The following is a 27,212-nucleotide window of genomic DNA, read 5'->3' as shown; positions in this document are numbered from 1 at the left end:
TTTAGTCGATAAAACACTTCCACAAAGGATACACCTGTGTATCCTCGCTCATAGCTCCTCAGGAATCCTCCTCCCTCCTCACTCCTCAATCCTCGCCTCCTCGCGGTGCAATTATAGAATTGAGATGTCCTTCAAGATGGCTGAGCTCGATCGGTTTCCGGGTCATAGGATGGAGGACGGAGGAGCGAGGAAACGAGGAGGGATATTGAGAAGCACCCAGAGAATTGAGATGTCCTTCAAGATGGCTGAGCTCGATCGGTTTCCAGGTCGTAGGATGGAGGACGGAGGAGCGAGGAAACAAGGAGAAATATTTAGAAGCACCCCGTAAGTGTGTAGAACTTTTCATAACCTGATGGGACACACTATAGTGTTGTAAAAATGCAAGTGTTTACAGAGCTTTATTTTTATTTTCAATACTTTGCATTTTAAAATCAACTTCTAAATGTCTGTTCAGTAGTCCCGATAACAGATGAGACAATTTAATTTTGTGGTGCTTCTAATTAAGTAATAAAATGCAGTTGCAAATGTTGTACAAAATAATCACCATACTCATTTGCACCAATAAAACATGCAACTCTTTGTTTTACTACCAAATTATATGTAATATCTAACTATTATTAATATTTAACTTACATCGGAAAGGTTTCTGTGACCTCTCGTGAGATCTCGGCAAAAAGTCTCACGATTTATTTCCACAACATGATGCATGATGGGATACACTAAGCCTCGAAAACTGCTCCGGAGCGGTATTCGAAATAGTGTGCATTTAGAGTGCGTTAAGGGCACTGCGCTTTGGCATTTTTAAGACCTGTTGGTAATAGTGCTGGTAGCCAGTCAGAGAGTAGGCTTGTTTGATATGCATCGCTGCGCAGAACGATCGGTGTATGACATAAAAGTACCGTGAGAGTCGTAATAGGACGATGGCTCTCGCGGTACTTTGAAGTCATACAGCGATCGTTCTGTGGCTGCACAGCGCCGATGCATCTCGAACAAGCCTACTGATATGTGATGTGGGCTCTCTTGGGCTTATTGTAGACGAGTCGTGCTGGGTTTTGAATCGTTTGTAGTTTATGCTGAGTAGCAATTTGAATGTATATTTATGGTCAAAATCCAACCTTGCAGAGGTTATAGTCTCAGTTATGAGTTCAATTCACCTTGTTTGGTCACAGTCTTGACTCAGACTTCAGGTCTTGCTTTTGAATTGATTAAGGTGATCTCGAGCACAGAACTAGATGACAGTATTATAAAGGGGCATATGAGGATTTACAAGCTTCATATAACTGTGTTGAAAACTAAAGATATCACCCTTTTTATGTAATATTTATAATTACACATAAAACGCTCAATGACTCAATGAAATTATGCACTTTATATCCCCAATTTCAGTGAACTAATGTTTATTGTGTACTTCCAATAATCATTAAAACAATGGAAAATGTTTTAAAATATGGACTAGAAGAGTAACCAAAAAAATGTGTTTGGCTGTTATCCTTACTGATTAACTGTATTTTAATATAACATATATATAACATAGTTTTAGATTAAGAAACAATTATAGTGATTTTTAAAACATTTTTTTTTTGTAAACAAGTCATTTTTTTTACAGCAACCAAAAGAAAACATGGATGTCAAAGAATAAAATACAAAAAAAGTAGTGATAGTTCCAAGTTCCAAGAAAGAAGTTTAAAGAAAAGATGTACAGTACCACAGTGCTTGGATAAAATAGAATAAAATACTTGTATTTTTTTATTATGTTGAATTTATACCAGTTATATTTTCAGAGTAAATAATAAATGGAAGGGATTGAAGACATAAATTGTCAAACTATTGCCACTTCTTCCTCCTCATCATCTTCATCTTCATAGTAGCGATTCCTCTTGATCATCTCCTCTACAGTCAGGGACTCCTCAGCCTCCTCGCCATCCCAGAAGCCCACATCCTGAGATGTCCTATGGGCTTTTTCTTCCACAGTTGGAGAGGATGTGTCTTGGGAAGTCTGGAGCTCAGGAGAAGTGCTTAAGCAATTCACCGTTTTTTCCTCATCTTCCACATGACCTTTCGGAACCCCCTGTTTTTGTAGCTCAGGCTCCTTTTTTGTTAGTTGAGTCTGAGACTCTTTATTTGTTTGTTGTAGAGCAGCTTCATTTTTTGTTTGTTGTGGCTCAACTTCCTTTTTTGTTTGTTGTGTCTGTTTGAGAATAGAAGGGGACATATTTTCTTTCCCATCAATTATGGCTGGACTCTCAACATTCTCCTTGGATTGGTTGTCGCTCTCCTTTGTGTTTTCATCTGGGGTTTTTGCCTCTTTTTGCACTTCAGTTTGGTCTGTTTTCACTTTTGACCGTGAATGAAGATCCTCCACCGAGCCTCGTCTGACCAAAGCAACCTTGTGAGATAATTGTGACTCTTGTTTTGAAGCATTGGATAATGCTAAGCTTGGTGCCACAGAAAAGGGACGGCTCCGCTCTTTGAGTGAGGAACTACGTCGCAGACTTTTCAGTTCTGCTCGTTCATGGCTCTGCTGAGCAGGTGGAGCTTCCTCCTCTGGAGGCCACTTTGCTCTGAAAAGCTTGGATGAACCCTTTCCAACTTCAGTGGCTGGACTGGAGACTTTGGAGCTTCCATCACTGTCTGCAGGAGGTGGCCACGCGACTCTCAGTTTTCTTGTTTCCACAGAAGTGGTTTGTGGTTTTTCTGTGGAACTGGTCATTTGACTTCTTGTCTCTTGAGCTGCAGCCAGGTCAGTGAATTTTGCCAGTCCTGACTCCTCCACTTTAGGGCTCAGTTGTTCTGCAGGCTTCACTAACACAGAGGGCTTTGAGTTTTCACCTTCCTCAGGTTCCTCCTCGTTTGTTCGTGGTGTCCAAATTTCCTTGTGTGGTCGATGGCCAAAGCCCTCATCATAATTGCCCTTAGACTTGAATAGCTGGCTGAAGTGAGGTTTACAGTAGATGTTGTCATGTAGGGAAGCATAAGTCCCCAAACTGAAATAAACGGGACGCAAAAGAAGACATATTATTGCCATGTGAAGGATATCTACAAACTGACCTCAGTAGGTTGTTACAATTTACTAATATTGACTAATTATTTTAATACATAGACTGAGGCTGTCAAACAGAATGTGTTAATGTATGGGATTAATATGATTAAAACTACTTTATTTGCTTTGTTTAAACATTTATTCAGCTTGCATTTGTTTGTATTATTTAACATTATAATGTTTCATGGTAAATCCAACCTAACAGAACATAAACATAACAGTAGCAACAACAGGTAATACATAATGAAAATATTTGTCACTGAATAATTAATTTATAACAACAATGTTGGCTTCACTTTTCAGCTTTTAAACACCTTTGTACAAACCTTTGTACCTCCCATAGACCCCAATAACTTTTTATATACAGAGACAAAATTATTGTTTGTGGTAAACTATTATTATTATTTTTTCTGGATGCTGTATTTTAAAGATAACTTTGCAAAATCCAAATAAACTTTTTGTTCACCTCCGTGAACAGGTGAGTCCTGCTACAGGGAGACTGAAGGACAGCTGACTGTCCTTGCAGTGGCAAACCACGTGTAACCATGTGACCTCCCAGAAATGTCTGGGAGCTTGCAAGTGCCTTGGTAGAAGAGTGGAGTCACACCACTGCAAGAACTGGCAAATCTGGTGCATTTGTTTGTCAAATGTCTTTGAAACTTGTTATGTCTTTTGTTTATGTTCACTGCTAAAAGTGAAACTGAAAACTGAAAAAATGATTAATGTAAATATGTGAATAAAATATTTAAGTAGTAGTTGCGTAGACTGACAATAGAGGGACATAAATCTCTCAGATTTCATTAAAAATATCTTCCTTTGTGTTCAGAAGATGAACAAAACTCTTACGGGGTTAGAACGACACGAGGGTGAGTAAATGACAGAATTTTCATTTTTGGATGAACTATCCCTTAAGTTGTATTGAAACCCCAGAATATTCTTTAAGAGATCATAGAAATTTAAAACAAAAACTGACCTGAGTTTTGTACTACAAAAGGCACAGCGGAAGCAAGTCTTGTGGTAAATCTGCTGATTGGCAACATATTTCTCCAATGGGTAAACAGTCTTCAGGCAGGATACACATCTTTCCTGGACAGGCAGGTGAAATTTCTGTCCAGGGGAAAAAAAGAAGTATAATAACCATCTCATCAGCAATGAAATTCAGTATTTAGTATAAATATCAGACGTCTATGGTATAAAATCTCATATTCCATACTAACAGTTAGCAGACTGTCCCAAAATCTTTAAAGGAATTTAATGTTCACATTCTGTACTCTACCACAGACAAACTGTATTATTTTTAACTTTGTATTTGACTATTAGCTATTATTAGCTAAATATAAAAGTGTTTTCTCCAGGTAGAATTGCATCTTTGTATGAACATAAAATCAGTAAGCTTGTGTTTTAGATAAACAGAAATTATTTTGTAGGCCACAGACCCTGGCCACTTTAGGAGGGTCCTTGTTTTCTGATACAGCAGTTGCTGCACTGGGACTTGTTGTGTGTACATGCTCTCCTAAAGGAAACACAAATAAATGACAGATCACTACATACTGTACACTATATACTGTACCTATCTTTGGCCTACCATTTTCTTCATAATATTTTTTTTCCTGGTAATTTCCATCCATGACAATCAATCAATCAATCATAAAACCCCTCAATTCACAAATTTACAATAAAGTAAGCTTCATATACTGCAAGACAATGACCATTATAGAGGGAGGGCTGACATGTCATGAGAGCAATATCATGAGACAATGATATTTTTAGCTTGCATAGTTTTTAAGGCTAAAGGCATGTTTGCATATAACCATAACTCACTATTTATAAAATCAGCTCATAGTTTCAGTATAGAATTGTAATATTAAAACAATGGACTCACCATTTATCTTTGTGCAGTTTGACTCAGGGAGTGTGCTCTATATCAAATCAGAGAGAAATAAGGAACAAACAATAAAGCAAATAGGAGTTTTGTTCAATCTTAAGCAAGGTAAATAATTTAATATTTTGACAAACATATATTACACATAACACCATGAAACATTCACTTTGACAAGTCTAAATAACATTAAATTCAGTCTTAGTACATCCATGAGAGATGTTTGTGTATTTAGTTTATTTAGATTAGATTTAGAAGGAAATCGGAATGTACCACTATCTGTCCATCACCAGCAGGTGGCGAGATCTCCTTATGATCCAGGCAGGGAATCTCTGTTTCTGACTGGTTTGCCTGAAACAAATGACAATCACTCCAAATCAGTGTACTTTAAAAATAATCCAATCATGTATAAATAAAACAACATAATGTGTATGTTACATGTGTTTTACCACACATTTTCTCACTCTAAGGGATTTACAGTTAATGTTCATGAAACCTTTATTTCTGTCATGAAAACTTTAGCATGGTAATGATATGACATAATGTATCTGGTCTTAAAGAAACAGATCTGCAAGGCTGCTACTGCTTCTGTTGATTATTGCTGCTGCTGCAAAGCAAGTACAAAGACTTGCTATTGCCAAATCACACAGAGACACTGCTGTGGGCATGTAAGACATACTGCTTCTGCACAAATAACATAAATGAAATTACTCCTAGCAGATACCCCTATACATGTGGAGCTGGAGGAGGTGGATGGTTTTTGAGAGGGTTTCAAGAATTGCTTACAGCAAACACTGAACTGAACAATTTAAATGTTCATTAGTAGGCTACAGATGCAACAGAGACCAATCAGCTTGTGCCATGTAGTGATAATGTGATAGCTAGCAAATTGCATTAAGGACCTATCAGCCTTTCCCATCTTTCCCATCCCAAAACTAGATATATGTTACAAAAAAGAAGGTTTTAGATTTTATATCTATATGATAGCTTTTAGTGAATTTCAGGTGTAGTCTTAAAAAAAAAAACCTTGGGAATCATTAGGGTGACTGCATTACCAGCCAAAGTCTTGATTACCACAGGATAAACACCTTAACATGTGCAGTATAAAAATTACATGCAGAATCTTTTTATACACACACACACACACACACACCTGTACATAGTTATTTTTCATATAAAAATAAAGAAGTAAATTACAAACCATAAGACAAATACAATAGATACATATTAAATAAAATACACTCGTTTTTCTAATACAGTAGGTTTAACATGTATACTTTATTTTACATCTTTTGTTGTTTGATTAACATTAATGAGACAGACAGGTATTTAATTAGGCTGCTGTCCCTTTAAGATCGAATGAATACAATATACTGACACATATTCGGTTTTCACCCACCTGTTTATGTTCACTTAAGCCATAACCGACTGTATTTACGTGAGATACTCCACATGATGGACATTTTGACAGCTGTGTGTGTGTATTTGACGTGAAGGCGCAAGGACAACTGATCGCAGAACTGGGATCGCGCGGAGGCGCGGCTGAGAGAAGCTTCTGTTGTGTCATTCAGCATGATTCCGATCTCCACAAGGAGATTAGGGGTGTGCCATATCATACCATCCACGATAAATTTTTACATGATAAAAAAGTGTCATATCGCGATATCAATTATATAGCGACGCGATGACGTATGGCGCAGAATTGCTCTCGCGGTATTTTGATGTCATACGCCGATCGGTCTGCCCAGCGCCGATGCATCTCGAGCAAGCCTAACAACACCACAAACCCAATAGTTGTGTTCGACTTGAAGCAGTGCTGCGCAGACTGATCGGTGTATGACATCAAAGTATCGCGAGAGCGGTTCTAGAGTATATTCGAGCGCACACTCATAAGTTACTCCCACGGTATTTTGACGTCATACACCGATCACGATCGGTCTGCTTCAAGTCGAACACACAGCTGCTGCTGCTGCTGCCACCTTATGACAATAGATTTACACTTCGAATTAGGTAGTCTGGTACTTGAAATATCATGATATAATTTTGAGGCTATATCACCCACCCCTAGTCGAGATTCTGGGGAAATCATACCCCAGCTTCCATAGTAACCTTTGATAGTTCAAATTACTCTAATGTGAGGGGACTTGTGAGCATGGGTAGGAGAAGATGCCCCGGGTAGAAGTGTTGCAAGTCTTGCCCTGGTGTGGCGTTTGCCCTCTAAGCCATGACAAACTACACTGCGGCTGGTGGGCAAGGCTTACGTAGCGGTGGGCTAGGCTGGTGGAGCCCTTTCTGATAATGCTTTTGCCATTTCCTCTTAGGAGGACTGATGGTTGAGCGGACAGTGGATAGAGCAGAGGATAACTCGCTTTCTCCTGTAGCCTCTTCCAGTTCTTTAAATTGGATGTTAAAGTCCCTTCGGTTGGGTTGCTTTTAAGAGCTTTTTAATTTGCTGAGGCCTGGTGACAGCTTAGGTAGCGGTGTTGTTGTCTGCCCCTTCCAGATGGGAAGTCGTCGGCATCAGCAGCTGTAGCTCCAGCCTCCCTGGTTAGGTCTGCCTCTAAAGCAGGGTTCCTCATATCTTGCCCTGGAGGGCCAATGCACTGCAGAGTTTAGCTCCAACTGTGATCAAACTTACCTAACTGTGATTTTCTAATGATCCTGAAGACATTGATTAGCATTCTCACATGTGTTTGATTAGGGTTAGAGCTAAACTCTGCAGGATATTGGATCTCGTGGGCCAGATTTGAGGATCCCTGCTCTAGTATATAGATTTGGTCTTGAACCAGTCTGTTTGTGGGAGCATCCCAACTAAGGGGTAATGAACTGTGGAATTATTCTGTGCCTCTAGGCACCAAGTTCTTGGTCACATCAGTATGGCAACCTCAGCTACAGCCTGGTTTGCTACATTTGATTTCACAGCAGGTGAGCAGGCATTTATTCAGTATAGCGCAGTGGGAATTAATGTTCCCATAGCGTCAAGACCACGACACAGCATCAAAGTTCCCTTCGAAAGGGAGCGTCTTAGGTTATGTATATTTCAGATGCAAGACAATTCAAAGTTGATGAAGCTTTATGTGGGCCCTTTTATAGTATGCCGGTGTGCTAGTGATATCAAATGACTGCCGTAGCCAATCAAGATTGGTGTGTTTATACATGTGATTTGTCTTGTTCCCATCTCAGGGAACCGGGTTATATACAGTGGGTACGGAAAGTATTCAGACCCCCTTACATCTTTCACTCTTTGTTATATTGCAGCCATTTGCTATATGGGGTGCTGTGTGTACATTAATGAGGAAAAAAAATTAACTTAAATGATTTTAGCAAATGGCTGCAATATAACAAAGAGTGAAAAATTTAAGGGGGTCTGAATACTTTCCGTACCCACTGTACATAACCCCAAGACGCTTTACAGACTCAATAGTAAGCCTACAGATACACATTCAGTTCAAGCTGGAATGAAGAACCAATCAACAGATGATGCTTAAATATATTCTACATGCACAAGAATAAAAACATGGTATTAAATTATTAATTTCAGCAAACTATCAGATAAAATGTTCTATGTACTCACAGAGCGTGGCACAGTAAAAGAAGCCTGTCTGGTGACCGCCAATTGATATTTTACCATCCTGTCCTTGATAGAGCCGCTGCGCTTCAGACTTGGTTTACCTATGACATAATTTATTTATTTATTTATGTATTTATTTATTTACTTACTTATTTTTTATTAAACAAATAATCCTCCTTCAGGAACAAGACATCATACAGAGGGATGAATTAGTCTTTGTTTTGACTGTGAATGTTTTCTAGTATTTACCGTCGTTGCCCATTTGTGTGTCCACGTCCCCTGAGCTGCTGTTCGCTTCTTTTTGCACCTGAGGAATTAAGTACAAACCATGTAAACCATTGACAGATTGAAAACATCTGCCTATAAAATTTGACACAGAAATTTGTAGTGAGCATACAACAATGGGATTCACAATTAAGCGTAGAAGGTAATGGCACAAACTTTGCTATGCAACTATGCATCCACTGGAACATCAACTGTAACGTCCTCTAGAACTTCTGAAGCTTTTATAGTTAGTGCCAATCCTTTTAAGATAATTATCTTCAAAGTGAAAAATAAATAAAAAATAAAAATAAATAAAGCCACCACAGACAGCACTAAATGATTATAGCAATAAATAGAGGTGGAAGTAGAATGAACAATCAGACCAATGAAAAAACAGTGATTAGGTCTCCGTATGTGCAGGATGTCAGTATGTCTATGGGGCATCTGCAGAAATTCATGTGTGACAGAGTTTATTGTTGGATGTGTTGTGCTCCTATTCTGCTGATTATTGAACTGTTCGAAAGAAAGGAATTGGACTTCCCATCACTATTAGTAATGGGGGCATAGACACTTCTGTTTAATGATTAACTATTTTTGAGATTCTGTTTAGATTTTCCCTTATTATTCCCAAATTAAAGTAACACTCACAGTAATGTGATATGGCTCTATATCAAATATATCAAATAACATTAAAAAAGAAAGGAAAAGAAAGGGGGGAAAATGAAATTTAGGCTAATACTTGTAAGCAAAAATGTGTTGCAAAATAGTCTGGAATGGAGAGTGCATTATGAATTAGTGTTTTATATAAAAACCTAATTGATGTTTATATATTTGTATTTGAAATTAAAATTATTCATATACTCTACAGTTATTCAATGTACTCAACTTAACACAGCTTACTCTTAATGTACTGCACCATACTGTCACTAGTATTACAGTTAGTTTCAGTGTCATGGACTTTTAGTTTGTATTCATTAGTTCCTGTATTCCTTTGCTTGATTTTCCTGCTTTTCCTTTGTTTCTATGGTTAATAATGATTTCTTCGTTCAGTTCAGCTGTGTTTATTTAATCACCTCTTTCGTTATATACTTAAGTTCCTGCTTTTCATCAGTTCAGGGTCTGGTCATGTGTGTGTAAAGTGTGTTTGCTGCTACCTTGTGTTACATTTATCCTGTGGAATATTATTTAAGATTGTGTTGGAACTTTATTCATCTGCCTGTCTTCAGTCTGTGCACGCACTTGTGACATATATATATATATATGAATCAAAGTTTACCCCACTTTTTTCCTACTATAAATGCAACAAGATGAAGACCACCTCTGAGTAACAACACCCTTCAATCACATTACGTCTGAAATTTGAAATTCAACAATGGATACATTTAGAACATGAACATGTTTAAATAAACCAGGTTACATCAGTGAGGGGAAAAGGCAAGGAGACAGATGGAGAAACAAACGGTGTGTAGACTGTCGAAGGTTTTGTACTCCTTTGTAGATCTGGTGGGGTTTAAAGAGGATGTGCATACCAGTGCCATGACATCATCAACGGCATACAACTCAAGCATGAAGCAAACACATGGGGAATATTATAGCTGAGTGTGGCATAACATGTTTTGCGTGTACCAAGGTGAGCATGACAGTACACATATAGAACTAAAACATTTTTGTAAAACTTCTATCCGTATCCCTCCATCTGAAAACTAGCCATTAACTCATTGTGATCAAATTTAGACTGAGTCCTCGGTTTATAAAACAGCACAAAAATAGAACGTGAACAAGTGTAAACAATTAAAGGTCTAGTGCTAAAAAAACACACTGTACACAAGTATGTAAACACAGACACAAGAACTGCTAATGTAGGGGGAAAAAGTTCTCCATTATCAAAGATGGTTTCAGCACAGTCTCTGTGAATCTGCCAGCAGCAAATGGGAAAAAGAAAGAAGCGTTTTTAAGAAAAAAAAAAAATAAAGTAGATTTGAATGGATGAAAGAAAACTACACTGGACAAATGATCTTTCACTATAGATACAGATCATTATTTCTTAATGAAAATGTCAAAATGTATGCTTATTACGGGTTTGTAACACAAAAAGACAGCCTTTGAGGAGAAGAACCACAATACCATCAGATAACACCAAAGTGCCAGTTATATTCTTATAGAAAAAAAAAATAGATGTTCTTTAAAAAAACATGTGAGAACTACTTAAAGGGGTCATATGATGCTTTTTTAAAGATCATTATTTTGTGTATTTGGTGTAACAGAATATGTTGACATGCTTTAATGTTCAAAAAACACATTATTTTTCAAATACTGTACATTATTGTAGGTCCTCTATGCCCCGCCTCTCTCAAACGCTTTGTTTTCTACAAAGCCCCCTCCTTTGACAAGCGCAGTCTGCTCTGATTGGCCAGCTGACCCAATGCATTGTGACTGGCCGAACACCGCAAGCACTCGCGCTTGTAACACTCCAAAGAGAAAGGAAAACTTGAAATCGCATCATATGACCCCTTTAAGATTTTTTCAAGTATTTCAGGACGAAAAAATGCATCCTGGACCTGGAATATGCTACAAAAACCCTACATTATATGCAACATTACTCGTCTCCCAATGTCAAATAAAACATTCATTGTCTGTAATGGCACAGCTTGTGGTCTATGAGTTTGTAACAGAGGTATTATTTTATATATATATATATATATACTGTATATATATATAGGTATTATATATAATTGCTGTGCTTCTAATACCTAATAACTGAAGCTTATTGTGAAGACAATGTTAGATTCAGTGACTGTTTCAGTGAGAAGTTTACTATCTCAACATTAACATGGAATGAGACATTCCAAAAGAGTCCAAAGAATCAAGCAGGAATGTGAGCACGTGCCAGACCTCTGGTTATGACAAAGGGGGATGGGCACTCAGTGAAAAGAGGTAAAGCCCAGAAACATATATCCATTGAACACATGTCCATATCAAGTTGTTAGACATAGGTAAGTTGATTAAATTGTTCTTAAATTGACATTTACCAAATTAGAAATAAAAAGCTTGACGGAAATTCTGCTAAATTATCTGTTAAATCAACCAGCCGGTTTAACATGCTTACTAAAGCATTATCCAGATGGTTTCAACAAGATCCAACTTATTTAGAAAGAAATTATACCAACTTATTCTGCACCTGTTCTACATAAAGCAAGCCAGTTCTGTTTAAATACATCTAATTTGAGGTTTGAGTATGTATTCTTCTGATAATGACAGTTTATGAAGCTACTTACAATAAGGTTCTGCCAAAAGATATTAAAGGGGTCATATGATGCGATTTAAATTTTTCACAATAATGTACAGTATGTGGAAAATAATGTGTTTTTTGAACCTTAAACCGCATAAACACATTTCATACACAAAATAATGTTCTTTTTAGCAGCATCATATGACTCCTTTAATATCATTGCTGTGCACAGTATCTTGAAAATTCAATATATACATTCAATTTACAGAATTCAACTGAAAATTAGATTGAAGCACAAGTCACAAATGTTTAAAGAACATTAGTAAAGTCAGTGCCAGTGCTTGCAACGGCTACACCCTTCAAACACTGCATGAGGGAGGAGAGAGAGAAACTCGATGAACCTCAACATCTAACAGAGGAAAAATGAATAAGATCCATCTGAACTTATTCTTATAATATATTAAATTAGTTTCGATAACTATTTTGTGTCATTGACTCATTGACAGATATTTTGCAATGTTAATGATACTCATCGACAAATATCTGAATATATAAAAATAGTTTGCCTGTCAACACATGTACGTTTGAGATGAATTAAATACTGTATGTTAATATCTTAAACTCATTTCATTCTGTTTTAGAGACCTATTTTTTAAAGGTAGTGTGAGTAGCATCTATCACTATTTACATTTAGTGTAAGCGAAATATAGTGTAAATCACATTTACACTATATTTTATATTTTAGTGCCTTGAATATTTGATGTTCTTAACATTAATGATGTGCTTTATGATTGTTAATTTTTGTACTACTGGGAGTGAGATTTGGTTTTCCACATTACATTAATGTGAATTAGTTTTTTTTTCATGTTATAGTAATTTGCACGGAAATTATTGTCCTAAATAGACTGCATCTTCTTTATGCAAAACACAGTTTTAGATTTCTTTCCTTTGATTATGTGGTAAAATATGACCTGGACATGTCTTTGTATAAGACTTGCCTTGTAAGAGTGAAAAAAGCATCTAGTGGATGTTATAATACTGGATTATGGATAAGTGTCCCCCCCCCCCCTTGTAAAATATACAGAGTACATAGATAGGTAATGACATTCATATGTAACTATCTCACCTTGCTTTTGCCCTTTTCATACATAATTTTGAGGTTATTGAGGGGCAGGGCTGGTTTCTCCGCAGGGGGACATGGATCAGGTGCAGTCGTACTTTTTTCATCCTCTTTTACACACTTCTTTTGTTTAGTCTCCATGTCTGCCTTTATTTTTGCAGGTCTCTCATGGGAGGTTGACTCTTGAGTCAGGCTGGGCTGTCGCATGAGTTTGCTGGAGGAAGCAGGTGGTTCTGGAGGCCTGCTGGGTTTGCAGGAAGCAGACCGAGCTGTCAGGCTCACAGGTGCCACACTCAGCTGAGGAGCAGATTTCTCCTGATGTGTCTTTTCCCAGCGTTTCTTCAGTACACTCAGGTTTCCTGATCGCAGGGACAGAGGCACACTGCCAACAGACTGAGAAAGAGTATAAGTTTTTAATTCATGTAGAGATCAATTACAAACATACAATGAAAAAACAAACAAACATATCCTCATCACATGTGGTGAATTCCAACTACTTTTACATGTTCTGTAAGAAAATAAAATGGGGCTTGTCACAATGTTAGGGTGTTGCTAGAGTGTTGCTATGTGGTTGCTAGGGTATTGACAGAATGCTACTTACATGGCAAAGAGGCCTGATTGCCTAGAAAGGTTATAAATTACATACTCCTCTCCTGCATTGCATATATCATTCATATTTTATGTTGTAAAATGTTATATTCTTCATAATAACCGCCCTAGACAATGGATATATATATAATGGATAGAATGCAGAACTGTTATCAAGGGTGGTTTTATATAGTCTACAAAGCTCATTTCAAGAATGATAACATAATGGGGGAAGTCGTGGCCTAATGGTTAGAGAGTCGGACTCGTAACCCAAAGGTTGCGGGTTCGAGTCTCGTACCGGCAGGGATTGTAGGTGGGGGGAGTGAATGTACAGCGCTCTCTCCCACCTTCAATACCACGACTGAGGTGCCCTTGAGCAAGGCACCGAACCCCCAACTGCTCCCCGGGTGCCTCAGCATAAATGCAGCCCACTGCTCTGGGTGTGTGTTCACGGTGTGTGTGTGCACTTGGGGTTAAATGCAGAGCACTAATTCCAAGTATGGGTCACTATACTTGGCCACATGCCATGTCACTTTCACTTTCACATTGCACAAACAAAATAAATAAATAGTTAGTTAGTTACACCCAATAATGACACGCTGCCCCAAAACACTATCATTTCATCAAACCACCAGATGTTGTTACATCACAGGTTTAGTACAAGAATCAATGAATCAACTTTTTGATAGTTGTTGTTTTTGTTTTTATTTCAAAGTGTATTACATCACTGCCATCAACATGTCGAGCAGAATGCCAACACCAAACTCTTCTTATATGTGTTTAAAAGAGTTAAAACGGTCAAATAGACAATTAAAACAAAGAATGGCTGTTTTCTTCCGCATAATGTCTCGCTACTCCAAGTCAATACAGGCTCAGTAGATAGAGGACTGCATTCATGCAACAGGCTTTGTGAAACCATGCTGAAACAAGACGCCAGAAAGAGAAGTTGTAGGAGATGAGAGGAAAGACCTGAATGGACAGAGCGCTCTTTATGTCTTTTCTCTGTTCTGCTTTCTCCGAGCTCCTTGGGCGCTGGACATCAGTGATAAAGCTCTGCCAGATGTGCAGCAGGCAAGAAACTTGTAAGAACTAGTCCAGCTCAACTGAACACATGAAGGAAGGAAAGAGAGAAGAGAAAGGAAAGGGGGGATGTGTGTGAGATGGAGGGGTGGGAGATGATCAACAGGCGCCTGCAGTGAAACCTGCATACAGGAAATGATGCATGTGATGAAATTTAACTCTTTCCTGTCTATTTCATGAGGAGGATACATGAGGCTGTAAACTTATAGGCAAAAAAAAAAAAAGCATAAACACATATTTAAGGGAAGAAAAAACAGGAAAACATTTCAATCAGGACATAAAGACTACATATAAACTGATGTGTTTGGATGACTAACTACTGGGAGATAACAGTAAACCACCTATTGACTAGCCTTCTGAAGGAACTTAATGTCTTGCATTGATTCTGATGTTTTAAAAGTTAAATGTGTAAAGAAATAGTTAAACCAGAAATGAAAAATCTGTTATCATATACTCAACCCTCATGCCATGTCTTGTAAAATGCAAGCGTAGAAATGTTAATGAAGTTATTCTCTCTTTTTTTTTTACATAACTAAATGTAACCTAGAGACTTATGGGGTTGGACATCCAAGAGTGCCTTTTTAAATTACAAATAGTTTCCATTACATTAAATTCTAGTAAAACCAGGAAAACTTACTGATTTCTTATTTTCTGCACTTGCCTCCTCAGCGGCTTTCTGATATCTGAAAAAAAGAAGAAAAAAAAAAGTATAAGTAAATGTTAAGTATCATAATCACAATCAAGCTAAACATTTTTGATCAACATTAGAATACATTTTCCTCTTTTGGTTTAACATGCACAAACAAATATAAGTATTTCCCTGAAAAGTATAAACACTATGGCTCAAACAAAACATTCCGACAAAGAGTTTTGTGTGGGACTATATTTGTCTGCTCAATATCAGATGGAACCTAGAAACCTCTTTGAAAAACACTTTGATGACACTAAAGGCAAAGATATACACACTTGGGAAAAAGAAGAACTGCCTAAGCAGTGGAAGGTCACTAGAGCATTCTCAGGGGGCATCAGTTTGTTTACAGCTCAAAAATACATTTAGTGATATGATATCAATAAAAGTTAATTAAAATCCAATATGGGAACAGATTATTAACACTGCTTAGTTGTTCAAAGCTTATGGCCCTGGAGTGAAGATAAAGAGAAAAAAAAAAATGAATGTTGGTCCAAATGTATATGGTAACTTGCTGCCCCCTACTGGCACTAACATGACATTTGTTATGACCGGTATCATCATTTGTGATGGATGACATTCTCAGGATTATCAGGATTCTGTCATTTATGAGTGATTATTTGTTTTTGTTGCATTTTATATTTTCGTTCATGAAGATTTTTTTTTTCGAATCTTCATGACTATCCTACAGCTTTGTTCTCTAGTGATGGCAAATAAAAGCTTTGTTTACACTGTATAGTTGAAACAGTTCACCACTCAAAGCTTTTCAGCACAGTTTAATTTGTGGCCATCTGGTGGTCAAAATGATGAAAAGCATCTACAAAACTAACATTACAGATGCTGGTTTTACATTTGGTTCTGCAGCAGACGCTACATGAAAATGTCATTTTCTTTATAATAAATAATGGTCATTGTTGAAGTGATTTTTTTCGGTTTAGAGTATTAACACTAAAATGAATAAATCATACATTTATAAATAAAATATGGAGTCTGCCTATTTCAATCATGCCCCAGTCCTTCGGCTGTAATTTTATACATAATATTCATATAGTTCAAGTTCAAGTTCAAGTCTGCTTTATTGTCAATTCTTCTGTGTGACGGTGTGCATTCGTGGGTCAGCAGAGTGAAGAGGAGGGGGCTCAGCACACATCCTTGGGGGTGTAAGATATAGGCTTCATATTGTAATAAAATAAGTAAACCAATGCTTGGGCTCACTGCTTTGAACCATTGTTGACAACAATACAATTAATTCCTTAAAATACATTTTTAACATAAAATCCAGTTTCAGTGGTTGTGTTGATATTTTAATTTTTAAACTGGTTGGGCCATTTTCATTATATTGCTAATGAATAACAATCCCAATAGCAATCCAGGTTGTCTTTTTATTGTGTCTCTTTTTAATAAGCATCACCCTGGTTCCCTCAACAAAAAGTCAAAAGGATTTTTCAGTGGCTTTTAGATTATTGCAGAAAATAAGCTGTGTGACCATCAAAAATGCATTATTCCTACATGTTTTGTTAATCAAGATAATCTTTACAAATAAAGACAACTTTTTTTTTTCTTTATATTATCTAATCATCATCTAATATTCCCCATAGCCATGTAATAAGCACTGATAATATGGAGAGAAAAAGTGAATATCACTTACTTGGAAAAGCGCTCAGTGATGGCATTGTTCTTGCCACGGCTCCCAACCAATGAGAACTCTTTGGCTGTGATTCGTAATGATTGTGACGCCCACTGTTTCCTGCTAAATGGCCCTACATCCATCTCTGCCAAACAGAAAATCAAATATGAAACACAAAACAGTTAATGGAACAGCAAACATGTAAAAGGTAGCATTTAGAAATCTGAAACTATTGTTGTGTACAACAAACATTCTAAGTAATAGTTTGGCCTAACAAATGTCCTAAACAATAAATAATGTTTTAACATCTAAAACGTGTGACAACTTGGCCCATGACACACTTGCTCTTAGAACACAGTTCAATGTTTCAATTAAAACCTCTTTTTTACCAACTTCAGTATGTAGCTGACCTACCTGAATGAAAAATTACCCATATGTGTCACTAATTCTAAATCACATTATGATATAAGTTATCTCTGTTCCCTATTGAACGGTCTTTCCCATTGCATTGATAGGCTTATGGGGAAACTCCTGTTTACTCTGATACTGAAGCCTGATTTGTTCACGTCCGTGTAGCTGCATGAACAAATGGTGCTTCAGCCCAACAAAAGGGGTGGAGCCGACTGCTATATAAGTCAGCTCTGAGCGCCATTTCATCACAATTTTCTCCTTCAACTCGGGAACATCATCTCCCCGCTGGACTCTGAAGAAGAAGCAAGAAGCTCGAAGCCTACTACTCGGCGTAGAAGGGCCCCAGCAGTGGAAGGACACCTCTCATCAGCGCTTCCCATGCCACCATCCGGGGATCTCAAAGAGTATTTTCAAAGAGCAAATTTCCACGGCAGCATTGTTTCAAATTTTGTGCCGTGAGCGTGGCTCAGACGGGCACAGTGAGTGCGTCGCTTGCCGGGGCAGTTCCCACGCTGAGGCTGCGCTCACTGAGATAGAGTGCTCTCATTGCGAGAGCATGAGTCTCACCCTGCTTTGCTCATGGATCGCCTTCTTTCATGAAGGCTTTCCTCCCCCGTTTCTCTCCTCCCAGAAGCGAAACAGCGGGGCAACGGGACTGATTTATCAGGTTTACGTGAACTCACGCCAGCACAGGTCCCTCGTACCTCACTCTTCCCGTAGTGCCTCGATTCACCAGTGTATTTCATATGTGAGGATCAGCGTCCCTTGTCAGTAGCAAGCAGCTTGAACTCTATCGGCGGATCAGAGGAGGAAGCTGTTGCCGATGACTCCATTTCACTGACAGCTTTGGATGCAGAGGAGTGGTTGTGTTCCGGTGAGGATACTGGCACCCCTCCTCCCAAAGATTCAACACAGGCCAGCGTGGACAGCAAGCTGATTCGCATCCTCACTAAAACCGTGGAGGAACTTGGCTTGGATTGGTCGTCTCCGGAAGAGCCCACCCGCAGCCGCTTAGACGAGTGGTACCTGCAAACAGCACGTCGTCAACGATCCTACCACCAAAGGCTGTTCCCGTTCACAATGAACTTACCAGGATGTGGTGCACCCCCAACATGGCATTAGTTCATTCCTGCACTTCTGCTGCCCTCACATCCGTTAACAACGCTGAAGAGAAGGGTTCCTTTCCTCTGGAAGAGGCGGTCGCTGCGCATCTGTGCTCTCCATCGGCCCTGGGATTGAAGGACCATGCGGTGCATCCATCCAAGCCTTGCAGGACCACTTCTGCTCTAGCGGGCAGGGCTTATTTGGTGGCTGGCTAAGCACTCCATACAAAGGTGGCACCTTTAAGGAGCTGAATGCTCCATCCTCCCAGCAGCCTGCGAACGCCACGCCATCTTGGGCACAGCCTCAGTCCAAGTCTGAGCCTAAGCCTGCTTACATTCACATCCAGATTCAAGGGGGTGGATTATCAATATACAGTCCTGCCCTTTAGACTGTCTCTAGCCCTGCACACTTTTACGAAGTGTGTGGATGCAGCTCTTTCCCCTCTGAAGCAGATGGCTTGTGTTAGCCAGATCAGAGCAGGAACTCGCTCACAGGTCGCTGATGCTCAGCCACCTGAAGCACCTTGGGCTGAAAATGAATTTAGCCAAGAGCTCTCTGTCTCCCAGTCACTGAGTCGTCTTCCTGGGGACAGTTGTCGACTCGGCCCAGATGTGTGCCTGTCTTACGCCGGAATGCTCACTGACAATTCAACGGCTAGTGGAGTCATTCAGAATAAGGATGTCTCGTTCCCCCAGAGTATTCCAGAGAATGCTCGGCCTCATGTAAGCTGCCTTCTCTGCGATTCCATTTGGCCTGCTTCACATGAGGCCCCTCCTATTTTGGCTGAAAGCCTGTGTATCACCCCACGCTTGGTGCCTGGGACGTCTTCGCCTCAAGGTGACCCACCGCTGCATCAGAGCTGTGGCTCCTTGGAAGGCCACTCTCCTGTTTCAGACAGGCGTCCCATTGGGACTGACCTCCAGAAGGAAGGTGGTCACGACAGATGCCTCCAACTCAGGTAGGGGAGCACTGGGGAAGTCGTTGTGGGGAAGTCGTGGCCTAATGGTTAGAGAGTTGGACTCATAACCCAAAGGTTGCAGGTTCGAGTCTCGTACCGGCAGGGATTGTAGGTGGGTGGAGTGAATGTACAGCGCTCTCTCCCACCTTCAATACCATGACTGAGGTGCCCTTGAGCAAGGCACCAAACCCCCAACTGCTCCCCGGGCGCCGCAGCAAAAATGGCTGCCCACTGCTCTGGGTGTGTGTTCACGGTGTGTGTGTGTTCACTGCTGTGTGTGTGCACTAAGGATGGGTTAAATGCAGATCACTAATTCCAAGTATGGGTCACCATACTTGGCCACATGTCACGTCACTCACTCACTCACTGTACAAGGGCAGACTGTGGTAGCCTTTATAAATCACCAAGGTGGTATCAGGTCACGCTCCCTTTACAGGATGGCGAGACGCCTCCTCTTATGGGCACAGTGCAACCTACTCTCACTGAGGGCAGTTCGGCAGCTCTTCGACTGAGCTGAGACTGAACTAAGACTGAACCAAGGAGTGGACATGTTGTCCCAGGGCAATGTAGCTCCAGGAGAATGGCTCCCAAGTAGTTCATACAATTTGATCTGTCTTCGGGAGGACAGAGGTGGACCTCTTTGCCTCAGAAGACAACTTTCACTGCCCGGTATATTTCTTGAAAGAGCAAGATGCTCTGGCCCACGAATGGCCCAGCGCTCGCCTGTACACCTTCCCTCCGATTGCCCTGCTCCCTCAGGTCATCAAACAGGTGAGGGAAGTCGGTTGCTCAGTCCTCCTGGTGGCCCCACTCTGGAGGAATCAAACATGTTTCCCCGAGTTAATCCAGCTGCTATCGGCAGCTCCTTGGCCAATTCTATTGAGGAATTCAATTCAATTCAATTCCTCCGCTCTCAAGCAAAAGGCATGATCTGGCATCACTGGCCCGAACTGTGGAACCTTCATGTATGGCCCCTCAACGGTAGTCTTTGCAGCTCTCTGTGAGGGTGACTAACACTATTTTGGAGGGTAGAGCCCCATCTATGAGACGCCACTATCTCCTCAAGTGGTTAGTCTTTTCTGACTAGTGTACAGCACGGAATGAGGACCCGTCCTCTTATGACATGCCATCCGTGCTAACCTTTCTGCAAGAGCAGCTGGATAAGGGGCGCACCCCTTCCACGCTCAAAGTGTATGTGGCAGCCATTGCGGTGAATAACATTCTCGTGGCTGGCCAGTCAATCAGCAAAAACATCCATGTCGTTAAGTTCTTAAATGGCTGCCAGTTACGAAGCAGAGACTGAATAATCCTACTGAAGAGTTGACGCTATAGCCCTGGCTTACACCTCTTTGGGCTTACAGTGTCCTATTGTAATGAGGGCCCACTCCACCAGAGGAATAGCCTCCTCCTGGGCATGGTCCAGCGGAGTTTCTATTGGTGATATTTGTGTGGCTGCCGGCTGGTCTTCGCTGTCTACCTTTGCCAGGTTTTACAACTTGGATGCATGGATTTTGTCCACCTAATAATTTACCTAATTACCTTTTAAGTGGAGAAAGTATTGTAGCGTATCAACCGTTCAATAGGGAACACTCTGGTTACTGCCATAACCTCAGTTCCCTGAGATAAGGGAATGAGCATTGTGTAGGCTGGTGTGCTATTGGGCTGCATGCGAGTCGATGACTGTCGCTATCATTCAAAAGATTCTGACGAAATGCAGCTACACGAATGTGAACAAATCAGATTTCAGTATCAGAGTAAACAGGAGTTACCCCATAAATGTATCAACGCAATGTTCATTCCCTTTTCTCAGGGAACCAAAGTTAGTCAATAACCAGAGCGTTTTCAACTCCACTTATGACTGCAAGCCAAAAATCTCACCAATCAGCAAGGCTGATGTCCTCAAGTTTTTAGTACTGCTTTTTAACATGTAAGCACCACCAAATGTTCTGATATGTACAGTCAAACCAAAAATTATTCAGACACCAGATATAATTTTTTATATATTTTTACTAGTGAGGATAGCAAAATAAAGTAAACTGTGACATATTATACCCAAAAATTCTTCATACAGTGGACTTCTAATAAAATTGATAAAAATTTTGGGCAAAAAATTATTCAGACACTTTGACCTGACCATGTTTTGCTTAAGTGTTATTTGACATTATCAAGATGAATTTGTTATTGTCATATTTTATTACTATTTTCTAAACTATAACGAATAAGCTGTAATAATGTGTGAAATATTCAAGGTGTCTGAATACATTTTGGTTTGACTGTATTGCCTATAGGCGTGTTTGACTTCATGCATTGCTGCACAGACCAGTTTTCTTTTGACTTGAAACGCATGCCAGTACCATGCATTGAGATGAGATGGTGCCAACACCACATCACTGTGACATATGCCAAGTACAGCAAGAGAGATTTGAGAGCTGTCAGCTGGCACATTCTGTTATGATTGTACATACCGGCGATATATAAATCAGTAAAGTACTGAATGAAAAGTGTTTCTGTTGCTACATGAAAATTAGAATATGGATGTACTAATTATAAAAATTTTATTAATTTTAGTTGTTTAAAAAAGGTTTATTAAAATGTATTTTTTATTGAAAGGAATACACAGGCAATGCAAAGTCTTTTGTGATCAATGTATTAGTTCTACTTATTGATTGATTAATTCATTGGCTGAAAAGTATTGATTACATAGTAACAGCCACACCAACTAGGGCAGTGGTTATTAACGATGAGACTCAGAGGACGTTGACCTGAGAGGTGCGACTGACTCATTGAACATTTGACTAAACCTAACGCTATATATCAACACAGATTTAAAACACACATATATCATATAGTAAAACTATATAAACCATTTGTTGATTAATATAGTTTCAAGACAACAAATATGAGAAAACAGGATTAATGCATATAAAAAAAGCGTAAATATACAAAAAACTGAATATATGCATGCAAAAATTGTTGTTATTATTATTATTTTACTAACATTTAAGTGATTCATCCAAATTTACCTTTCATTGTTTTGTCCTGCTGTTAATATATGCAGTGTCCGGATATTCTGTTGTCTGCACTTTTTCTATGTGATTTTATGTCTGACTTTCCTGGCTTCAAAGAAGTGAAAATACTTTCCAGTCTCACTCACTTGCTCAGTCTAAAGCAATGGCCAAGAAAAGCAACAAATGAAAGTCTACAATTTGGCAAACAAAGAACAGAGTGAATAAAAAACCAAAAGTAATTTTTATCCTCACAAAATAATAAGAGTGAGAGAGAGAGAGAGAGAGAGAGAGAGAGAGAGAGAATGGGAATGATTTAGTAAACTGAATAATAATTCGATTAAGAATTATAAACGGACCCATCACAACTTTTAAAAGGAAATTGTGGATTACTTTTTGTCTCAAATATACATATACTGCATATTTTGCATATCAGATGTAAAATTTCCTTTAGTGCTGCAAATAATGACCTTTGATCGTACACTTTGATAAACTTCCTAAGCAATGACATAACCAAAGCAAAGACTTAAACACTGAATCATCAAAAACACAACAACCTGAATACCAGTATATGATGTCATGTGCATCAAACAGTAACCAGGATGGAACAAACAAAATATTCCTACACTCCCAGAAAAAAAAAAAAAAAAAAGTACCAAAGCTGTCAGTGGGATGGTACATTTTCAAAAGGGACTAATATGTACCATTTAGGTACTAAATATATACCCTTTAGGGGTAAATAAGGTACAAAGGTATACCTTTTGAAAGGGTACTGGTCCAGTGGTAGCTTTTTTTTTTTTTTTCTGACAGTGTCCAAACAACTCCTCCAGACAGTGCTTGTGCTGCCACCTATAAACAATTAAAGGACTTAATGTTTAATGTATATACAGTACATGTATGTGCAAACTTTATGTACATACATTTTGTTAATATTATAGTTACATTTGCAGTACCCACATGCAATTACAAATGTAATTACAAACCTAACTCTTAAAATTGTGTCGTTTTATTTACCCATGCTCATGTTTGCTTAAAACCATAAGACTTTAGTGCATCTTCAAAACAGAAATGTAATTTCCATGAAACCTGTTAGATTTCTGTCCCTCCATTGAAAGGTCTTGCAACCAAAATTCAAACATCAAAAATTACAATAAGACATCTCTTCAACAGTAATCATCTCTTTAATCTAACTCTTCTGAAGAGGCACAATCACAAGCACAGTTGAGCTTTTTAAATATTTTTACCATATTTAATGTGCCCTATGTATGTATATTGACCAGTGTTCCTATATGAATAAAAGCCTAAATTCAATCTGCTCATCAAATAAAACAATTGTGCCTCTTTGGAAGACTTGGATTAAACCACTTGATTAATATTTACTATGTCTTTTTGTATGCATGAACATTTTGGTTGCGTGAACATTTAAAGTATGCACAAAAAAGATTAGAGAATATTTTAATATTCAAATATCTTATTTATATTGTATCATAATCTTAAAAGTCGTATGCTTTTGGAATGGTATTAAGGCAAGTAAATGTTGACAGAATTTTCATATCTGGGTGAATTCAAATTATAAATGTTTACATGTGAATATGAACTTTAATTTTCTATGCACAAAAACAATCTTGCAAATACACATACACATTCTAAACCATATGTTTATGACATTTGGTTTACAATCCAATAATAACCAAGTAAATGAAGAAGGAGAAAAAGAAAGAGCAAAATGAACAAATGAAGACGTGAACAAACAAACAAACAGGTGAAAGAAAGTGAATCAAAACAAAAAACAAAAGAACTGAAAGAAAACGATTTAAACAATGAATGAGAGAAAGATCAAGCAGACAATAGCATAAAAAAAAGAAAGAATTAATGATTAAATGAAAGAAAGAAAGAAAAAGAGCATGTGAAAAATGTAAGAATGAACAAAAGAGAACACAAAAGAAGAAAAGAAAGATTGAACAAATGTTAGAATGCACGTGAGCAAAAATAAACGACTGAAAAAAATGTACAAAAAACAAAACAGAATGAAAAACGAAAAGAATGAACAAGCAAGTAAAAGAAAGAAAGAAAGAAAGAAAGAAAGAAAGAAAGAAAGAAGTCAAAAAGCTATTCAGTATTTTTTTTTTCAGAATTCAGACTTTTTGATGTTGATGATAAAACAAAAACAAGTATTTTAGCACTTGGCAAGTGAAAGAATTTGACATGAATGTTAAAGTGAAATAATCTTCATAAGATCATTGATATGACCTCATATTGTGTGCTTAATGAAATATAATAACTAAATACATCAAATAAATAAAAATTAAATAAAAATAATATTCTTAAAACAGGTTTTTTTTTTTGCATGTTTGTCTGTCCAGTTTTGTGACATTCAACAACACTAGGATATGACATGTCACAAAGACTTCCTTCTTCCTAGAAAGGTCTGGTGGTCAAACTGGATCTTCACCCGACATGGTGAGCTCCGGCAGACAAAACAGCTGCTAAACTCCCTCTTCAACTACTACATCTGTTTACAGCTGACAAATACTGTGTTTAAACCAAAAGTATAATCTCATGAATTTGTCAATTTAACAGCTGCCTCTTTTGTCCATGAAAAACACATTTTGGAACATCATATACATTCATCACAGGTCAATGAGTACAGACCCACCTCTATAATTCAAATGCAGTCCCTCCTGTCTTCAGAGTTTTTGGACTTCAATGTATTTTCTTAATGTAGCCAACACGTTTCGATTATGAATAATAACTACAGGCTTTCAATGTGTCACCTGATTCTAGAGAAAACTCTGTGATATCTGACACTCCTTGTGCTTGTGTAGGAGTTTGTCCCATGTGACTTTACAAGGGGTGGAGTCTGGAGAAAGGTCCGCCAGCAATGGTGGAGCTGTTATCATGTGACAATACACACCAGTGAACCCAGGCATTGTGTCACCTGGCAGGTGTGTTTTGAATGGGTGTGTGTGTGTGTGCGTCCTCTTGTGTTATTCCTGGAGTATCTACTTTCTTGCTGTTCTTTGCAAATGAGTTAACTGAACAAGTCAAGTCAAACAGTAACTTAAGAGATGACTATATTTAAAGTGTAAACTTTCTATATTAGGGTTGAAATGCACAGTGGTGTTTTCCTTTTGTTGCTTTCAAATCAATATATTAAGCTCACCAAGAAAAAGACCAATAAACCAATCCATATTTTTGTACACTATCCATTGCATTTTCCCATCCTTTTCTTGTAAAAACAGGGTCTCAAAAATCTTTACCTAGAGTATGTTAGAACACATCTCCCCATTATAAGTGATGTTTGACAAGCATCACTATTAATATTGCTCCTTTACTGCAAGTTTTGTTCAAATCCCTAATTCGAAACATTAAACTATAGTGCACAACTTGTGCCATTTGTGTTATCAAGTTAATTTATTTATAAAGCACATTTAAAAACAGCCACAAGACTGACCAAAGTGCTGTACATTAAAATCAAACCATAAACACATAAAACAGAAATAATAAAACATATGAATTTAAAACCAAAAGGAATGACAGATAAACATTCTGAAGACAAGTAATAATCAAGACCATAATACAATGCAATAAAAATGGGATATTAGCAGGCCAGATCAAACAAGTGTGTTTTCAAAAGTGACTTTAAAATAGATAGGGAAGATGCCACTCTAATCTCAAGTGGCAGATTGTACCATAACCGAGGCCCAACCACAGAAAAAGCTTGATCCCCTTTACGTTTAAGTCTGGACTGAGGAACTAAAAGGAGATTCTGATCACTGGATCTTAGACTTCTAGTGGGAGTATGAAAATGCAACAGCTCAGAGAGATAACTAGGGGCTTGGTTATGTAAAGATTTATACACCAGTGAGATAACTTTAAAATCAATTCTAAATTGAATAGGCAGCCAATGAAGGGCCCTCAGTATAGGATGATGTGCGACTATTTTGAAGAAATCTAGCAGCAGCGTTTTGGACCAGTTGTAGGCGAGTCATTTGTGACTTTGAAATACCGCAATATAGTGAGTTGCAGTAATCTAAGCGTGAAGTAATAAAAGCGTGGACAGCCATCTCTAACGTTGTAGCATTTAAAAAGTGTTCGATTTTAGACAGCAAGCGGAGTTGGTAAAAACTGGAACCAATTACAGAAGAGATATGCTTGTCCAATTTTAATGACTCATCAAGATGGACACCCAGATTTCGCACACGAGAAGAAGCTGCCCAGATCTAGGCTGGTAACCTGAGAATGATCAGTAGGACTGAAAACAATCACCTCGGTTTTATCTTCATTTAACGATAAAATGTTTTGATCTAGCCAGATTTTGACCTCGTCTAAGCACCTTAGTAAAGTACTAAGTGCTGAAGGATCATTTCTCTTAATAGGTAAATAAATCTGGGTATCGTCAGCGTAGAAATGAAAAGACACCCCATGCCTTCTTAGAATGGAACCCAGAGGAAGCATGAACAGGGAAAAAGGGAGGGTGCCAATATCGAGCCTTGAGGGAGGCCACAGGTGAGAGGAGCAACAGAGGAAGAGAAGTTACCTAGTTTGACAAAAACATTTCTGTTGGATAAAAATGACTGAAACCACTTAAGGACCGTACCTTTTAGGCCCACATCTGACTCTAATCTAGATATCAAAATAGAGTGGT

At 38.4% G+C, this 27,212-nt stretch overlaps 1 protein-coding gene across 3 annotated transcripts; it reads right to left on the bottom strand.

The window, feature by feature from the left end:
- Positions 1–1,583: 1,583 nt before the first annotated feature.
- Positions 1,584–25,386, bottom strand: LOC107696030 (LIM domain and actin-binding protein 1-like). Of its 3 annotated transcripts, XM_016496167.1 has the most exons (12): positions 25,221–25,386; positions 23,323–23,413; positions 17,108–17,231; positions 15,409–15,454; positions 13,110–13,496; positions 8,740–8,797; positions 8,494–8,591; positions 5,193–5,270; positions 4,923–4,959; positions 4,477–4,553; positions 4,014–4,147; positions 1,585–2,984 (listed from the first exon to the last, which is right to left on the bottom strand). In XM_016496167.1, the coding sequence occupies exons 3-12, from the start codon at positions 17,227–17,229 to the stop codon at positions 1,820–1,822; spliced, it is 2,202 nt and encodes a 733-aa protein (XP_016351653.1). In that variant the 5' UTR covers positions 17,230–17,231; positions 23,323–23,413; positions 25,221–25,386; the 3' UTR covers positions 1,585–1,819. The 3 variants fall into 3 exon arrangements, with proteins under 3 accessions (XP_016351651.1, XP_016351653.1, XP_016351652.1); XM_016496165.1 differs by lacking the exons at positions 23,323–23,413; positions 25,221–25,386 and adding an exon at positions 22,583–22,704 and having other exon boundaries at positions 1,584–2,984; XM_016496166.1 differs by lacking the exon at positions 23,323–23,413.
- Between the last annotated feature and the right edge of the window lie 1,826 nt (positions 25,387–27,212).

The sequence above is a fragment of the Sinocyclocheilus anshuiensis genome, unplaced genomic scaffold (assembly GCF_001515605.1).
Source record: "Sinocyclocheilus anshuiensis isolate Anshui unplaced genomic scaffold, SAMN03320099.WGS_v1.1 scaffold746, whole genome shotgun sequence".
Lineage (NCBI taxonomy): Eukaryota > Metazoa > Chordata > Actinopteri > Cypriniformes > Cyprinidae > Sinocyclocheilus > Sinocyclocheilus anshuiensis.
The sequence above is the reverse complement of the archived record's forward strand: the minus strand, read 5'-3'. Positions and strand labels throughout refer to the sequence as shown.